The sequence below is a fragment of the Leopardus geoffroyi genome, chromosome A1 (assembly GCF_018350155.1).
Source record: "Leopardus geoffroyi isolate Oge1 chromosome A1, O.geoffroyi_Oge1_pat1.0, whole genome shotgun sequence".
NCBI classification, from domain to species: Eukaryota; Metazoa; Chordata; class Mammalia; order Carnivora; family Felidae; genus Leopardus; species Leopardus geoffroyi.
Window position 1 is genome coordinate 185,602,965 of NC_059326.1, and position 6,532 is coordinate 185,609,496.

The 6,532-nt window shown below is 35.0% G+C and overlaps 1 protein-coding gene across 1 annotated transcript; it reads right to left on the reverse strand.

Annotated features, from left to right (window-relative positions):
• Nucleotides 1-4,461: 4,461 nt before the first annotated feature.
• LOC123604576 (FXYD domain-containing ion transport regulator 4-like) lies at nucleotides 4,462-4,763 on the reverse strand. The gene has a single exon (XM_045490931.1). The coding sequence runs from the start codon at nucleotides 4,761-4,763 to the stop codon at nucleotides 4,497-4,499; it is 267 nt and encodes an 88-aa protein (XP_045346887.1). The 3' UTR covers nucleotides 4,462-4,496.
• Nucleotides 4,764-6,532: the final 1,769 nt, after the last annotated feature.

The window sequence follows — 6,532 nt, forward strand, 5'->3', positions numbered from 1 at the left end:
TCAAAATTGACTCATCCCTAAGAATATTCTTCAGAAATGACAGAATTTTTTTTAGGATCTTGGATTTTTAGAAACATCAACCATTTTAATGCTTTTAGCTACATGTCCTTTGTAGTTGTGCTAAAAGTCCTCCTAGTGACCTAACACTTGTGTTCTGATTTGTGTTTGCTACACATGTACAGTGGCTCTAAGTTTCCATTTTGACTTAACAAATGCTTTTGTTAATAATTTTGGTGGCAAACATGACATCCCCGAAGAAAGTGATTTTAGTTCATTGTAACTTTTAACAGCATATTTGGATGAAAAAGACCTGTTCCGTTATGAAATTCTCACATACACTGCAACAGCTAGGTTTGAATGTTTTTCCCATGTTTGATATGACCACATGATCCATAGGATATGGTTCACCATTTGGCAAAACTGACTTTTCAAGAACAGAGGAGCATATTTTGCTAAAAATAATCTTATAACCCAAGGTCAGGGAGCAATTGATAAATGATGTGCAAATTTTTATCTCTTTTATCTTGTAGCTACACATCAGTATCACATATTTGGGGAATTATAATTTGTCATGCAAAAAAATGTTCTATGTGGCAACTTCAAAGACAACCTGCTGAGAAACCAAGAGAATACTTAATAATGCTCGTGAGCAATGAGGCATGAATGATCAATTGAAGGTCTTCCTGTTTAGCTATTGATTATTCTATCATGGCAAGTAACTTCAAAACCACACACAATCTTTTGAACATTACCTTCATCTCCTAATATTTCTCCCTATCACCAGAAGAAAATTACTTTTCTTGACCTTCCATAACAGGCAAATGTATTTTGTATTATTTATTGATCTTATAATATAACATTCTTGGGAGGGTAAATGAAACTTATCAAGTTCAAATGAGTTATAATTGTAGGAGCCTTAAAGGTAATTCTTAAATCCTCTGGTGCTTCGTGGAGAAAAAGATGTTCATTTCTTATAGAAAGGAATTCCAGAACACTATCAGGACTTAAAAATTTAAATTGAAAATCAAGTTTTATTTTATACTTGTTAACATTATAAGGGGAAGAATGCCATGTGGCAAATATCCCTTAACATCCAGAAAACTAGCAACTTGTAGGTAGGTTTCACCTTAGCTTACCAGTTCTCATGGTTACCTTCTTTTTCTAAATAACAAAAGGATTCTAAAAATTAGCTTTGGAACAAAAGAGGAAAGCATACCATACCATACTCAATGAATACCATTCAGATATGATTACAGTCTTCAAAAATGGCAGTAGCCATAATGCAATAAATAAACCATTTATTTTGGAATCAGAAGGGCCAGCATAAGTTACTATTGCCAATGGTGCAGGAAAACGATTCCACTGATTCACTATAGCTATTACCTATATTCTGAATACAGCCAATTTAAAATTATTAAACTTGATAAATAAAACTTGTATATAGGCCAAAAATAATGAAAATGTAATTAAAAATATATCACAGAAAAGTGAAGGCTGTTGTTCCTTGATATTTATTTTCCATATGGAAAATCTGATTATATCCTGTGGCTCTTTTTATTGTCCCAAATTGTGGTCAATAAGCATTTCATGTATACTGGTTTCCCACTGCAATTGCCATATTAAGTTGACAGATCTATACTTGTTTCTTTTTGCATCAGAAGGCAGCAAAGGCAAAAGCTACTTATAAAATAAAGTTAGTTTATTTTTATAGTTGCCAATTATTTTATTTTACTTATCCCTTTGTTTATTTATTGTATATTGGGCTTTATAAAAATGAGCTGAGTGCTATAGTTGAAAAGACGCTTGAGTGATGTATGGAAGTGTTGAATCACTAAGTTGTACACCTGAAATTAACATTACATTATACATTAACTAACTAGAATTTAAATAAAAACTTAAAAAAAACGCAAAGAAAGTGGACATGCTCTATGAGGCTGAGATTGGACAGGAGAACCTATGCACATGTGTAAATAAATTGCTATTATATTGGATATATCAATTCAAAGGATCATAGACTTACATTTATAAAATAATAAATTAATACCCAAAAGTAGTCTTCTTATATTTGCTTTGATTCATTGCAACAAAGTATTTATTTGTTTTTCATTGAATATACAAACATAAGGTGGTTAAGAACTGCAATAATCGACTTCTCTTGTTTTCTATAGTATCTTTCTTACTCCGAGAATTAGCAATTTTTTTAAACAAACATTAATAAAAGTAGCACTTCCTTACATTTATGCAACACTTTTCCAAAAGCTTCGTGTTTCACCATTGTGCTCAATTTCCATGGCAACCATGTAAGTCAGGCTTCTCCAAACTAAATATTACAAAGGCAAATAGAAAATCCAGATGGAGCTTTGGATCATTGCTTACCTAGGAAGATCAGTTGTATCTGACATGTGCTCCAAGGTTCAGTACTTTGATGAGACTCTCAGACGAAAGAGACAGTGAATGCTATTTTCTCAGCTTCCTCAAGGATAAGGATATCTGTCTTTCAAAACCTAAGTTTTGAGAGAAACAGTGTTTGACCCTTTCCTAGCCTCTCTCCTATCACCAACTCTTCTTCCATTGATGGGAAATCTTTTAAAAGATGTGTAGATTCAATATAATATCACTTTTTAAAGTTTAAACATAAAGAATGGGAATTAATGAGAGATTAATAAATGTTCATTCATTTACCTATATTTTTTGAGTGCCTCCTATGCATCATATACAGTTCTAGGCACTGAAGATGCAGCTGAGACAAGAAAGGTAGGTTTTTACTTTCATGGCAGTTATATTCTAGCAGGAGAACAAAACAATATTAAAATATAAGGGAGTTAAGATCTATAAAGAAAATGATATCAGGTGATTTAATTTGAAAAGGAAACATGAACATTTGAGATTGAGAAAACAAAACATTTAAGAAACATTGAGTATAAACTGCAAATAAAATTTTTCCTAATGCTTCATGAATCTCTGATATGTGCTAGCAACATGCGTAAGACACGCTAACCAGGGAGTCAGTAGCTATAAGGGACATGGTATAGCTATATCATATGATACTGCAGAAGTTGGTGGTACCCATTTGTAAACGTCAAGTTTGACTTCACATCTGCCGATCAACAAGAACGTCTAGTCTCTACTCACAGTGTCAAGTTTGACTTTACATCTGCTGAGCAACAAGAAAATGTAGTCTCTACTCACATTGTTGGCCTCAAGCCTTTCTCCTCATCCTTCAATTTTGCTTTCTAGCCATACTGGATGATTATAATTTGAGGGCAGGCCAAAAACTTTCTCTCACCCCTAAACTTGCACATTCCCTGGTAGATAGCTGGAATATTTTGCACACTACACCATACTTCTTCAGGAATCAGTTCAGATGTCACCTCCTATGATTTCTTAAGTGTTTGTAGGTATCTATCTCTTCTTAAAGGATCCACCAACACACTATATGTATTCTCACCATTATTCTTACCACAATTATTATAATTGTACTTTCTCATAATAGGAGTATCTTAAGGAATAGGAATTATTGTTATTATAGTATCCACCACTAATAATTTATATGTTAACTGAAAAATATGTTTTTATTGATAAAATCATAAAAGTAAGAGAAAGGAAAAGTGAGATGAATTTTTTTTGGTAACAACTTTATTTAAATATAATGTACGTACTACCAATTCCCCATTTTAGTGATTGGATATTCACAGAATTGTTCAACATTTAATAGATTCAGTTTTTTTAACTGATCATTACCCATCAAAAAGTCCCTATACCCTTCATCTATCTGTGCCCCTATGTTCATCAGTCTCACTGCTAAGCATTCACTAATCTCCTTTCTGTATCTATAGGTTTGTTTATTTTAAATATTTCTTGTAAACTAGAACATCTAACACTTGGCCTTTGGTGACAGGCTTCTAGTATTTATTATAATATTTTGAAGGATCATCTCTGTTGTAGCAGGTATCAGTATGTAATTTGTTTTATTGTTGAAAATATTCCATTGTATGACTACATTTCCGTATGTCATAGGGCCAACAGTAAAATCACACACACACACTTCTTTATATGATAGTTTTTGGAATTAGTTAACAAAGGAGAAGAAATATATACTTATACTCTGTTTTATAATTACATATTACCTTTACCAGTGCTCTGTGATTTTTTTAATGTGTTTTTGAATTACTGTTTGGAGTCACTTAGTTTCAATATGTACAATTTACTTTATTATTTCTTGTAAGGTATGTCTGCTATAATCAAATTCTCTCAGTTTTTGGTTACTTGAGATTTTCATTATTTTACCTTATTTATTTATTTATTTATTTATTTATTTATTTATTTAAGAGTGAGACAGTTTAATTTAGAAATAAGCTTTAGACGGTGTCCTGATCAAAGGGGAACTGAAGGGCCCAGCTTTGGAGAGAAAGGCAGTCATGGAGAGTAAGGGCCCCAACTGGGGAGGGAAGAGCATGGGAGCTGGTACGGAGAGTGCCACAAAGCTGGTCCTGTGCTCAGCAGGTACTGGCAGGGTCTGGAGTGATGAGTGGAGCGGCTCTCTCAGGTAAGGGGCCGTGCTTCTTACTGTACTTGCATTTGTAGCTTCTACTTAGAGCTATCAAAATTCCAGCGATGCACAGGAGCCCTCCAACAATCATCCCACCCAGCTCCAGGCTTTCCCAGTCATAAGAGAAGGGACTGTCTTTATCCACCAGGTCATTGGTTTCCAAGGCAGGCAGGCCTGCTCGTGTGAGGAGAAGGCCCCAGGTCACTCTCTTCATGATACAGCTTCAGGGCAGCGCTGAGAGCCAGGTGCAGCAAGCAGGTTTGGAGAGGCTGCTGGAGCTGTCTATTTTACCTTCATTTAAAGGCAGTTATTGTGGATATTGAATTCTTGGGTGGCAGTCTTTGTTTTTAATACTCTGTGTATGTTTTTTCACTCATCTGATCTCCATTGTTAATGAAGAGAAGTCTGCTATTACTATTGTTATTATTCTTGGGGTTTCCTAGTAGTTGAAGAATTGTTTTTCTTAAGATTTTCTCCTTGTGTGTTTTTCAGAATTTTTACAATGGTGTATCTGTGTGTAGATTTCTTTGTGTTCATCCTTTTTGAGTTTTATAGGCTTTTGGAATGTGTAGGTTGTTATTCTTCAATAAATATGGGAAGTTTTCAGGAATTACTTCTTTGAATATCCTTTCTTCTTTATACATCTCTTTTTCTGGCATTCCGGATATGAGGGTATGTTGGTGTGGTTAATGGTATTCCATTTTCTCTGAGGTTGTGCTAATTTTTCTTCATTCTTTTTGCTGTGGTTTTCAGATTGCATAAACTCTTACCTTTTTCAAGGTCACTGATTCTTTCTTATGTCAGTTCAGATCTACCATTGACCCCCCACTCAGTAAATTTTTAATTTCAGTTACTATATTTTTCTTTTTTTAAAAAAATTTTTTTAACATTTATTTACTTTTGAGACAGAGAGAGACAGAGCATGAATGGGGGGAGGGTCAGAGAGAGAGGGAGACACAGAATCGGAAGCAGGCTCCAGGCTCCAAGCTGTCAGCACAGAGTCCGACATGGGGCTCAAACTCATGAACCACGAGATAATGACCTGAGCCGAAGTCGGACACTTAACCGACTGAGCCACCCAGGCGCCCCAATTACTATATTTTTCAACTGCAGAATTCCATGTGCTTCTTTGGGTAAGTTCTATTTGATAAGACACTGTCATTATCATTATGGTTGCCTTTGCCTTTAATTCTTTTAACATAGGCAAATTTGAAGTCTTTGTTAAATCCACTTTTTGGTCCCCTTCACAGGTGGTTTCAGCTCACTGCTGTCATTCTTGTGTATGGGTAACACTTTCCTGTTTCTTTGGATATTTCCTAATTTTTGAAAACCGGTCATATATTTAAATAATATATTGTATATAATATATAATTATACAGTTATAAAATAATATGTTGTAGCGACTCTGGGTACTAGTCTCCCACTTGGACTTGTTACCTGTTTTATGCTTGTTTGTTTGTTTAGTAAGCAGCTGAACAGTTTTGGTGAAGTCTATTTCCTCTGTGATGTTAGTCCTGAGAGGGCCTGTGCATAATCACTTGGACATGTGCATAATCATTCTGGGATCACAGTTGTCTTAGCAGGCTACTCTTTGACTATTGTTGCTTCCCCCACTGACCACACCTAGCTGTTAAGCTTCACTAAATCCCAACTGATTGCTCTCTTATTTTCAACAATGCCTTGGTGAATAAATTGCTTCATAGACTATTCCAGGCGTAGTTTTTGAGGTCAATACTTGAGGTTTGTTTTGACCCCAGGAGGGCTCTTACCTGTCTTTTCCCCCTATTTCTTTTTGGTAAACTAGTTTGTCAATAGTTTAGCTTATATCTCTAGTTAAGCTACCAATTTTCTATTTTTTTTAAGTTTATTCATTTTTGAGAGAGAGAGAGAGACAGAGCGTGAGCAGGGGAGGGGCAGAAAGAGAGAGAGAGAGAGAGAGATGGAGAGAGAGAGAGATGGAATCCAAAGCAAGCTCCAGGCTCT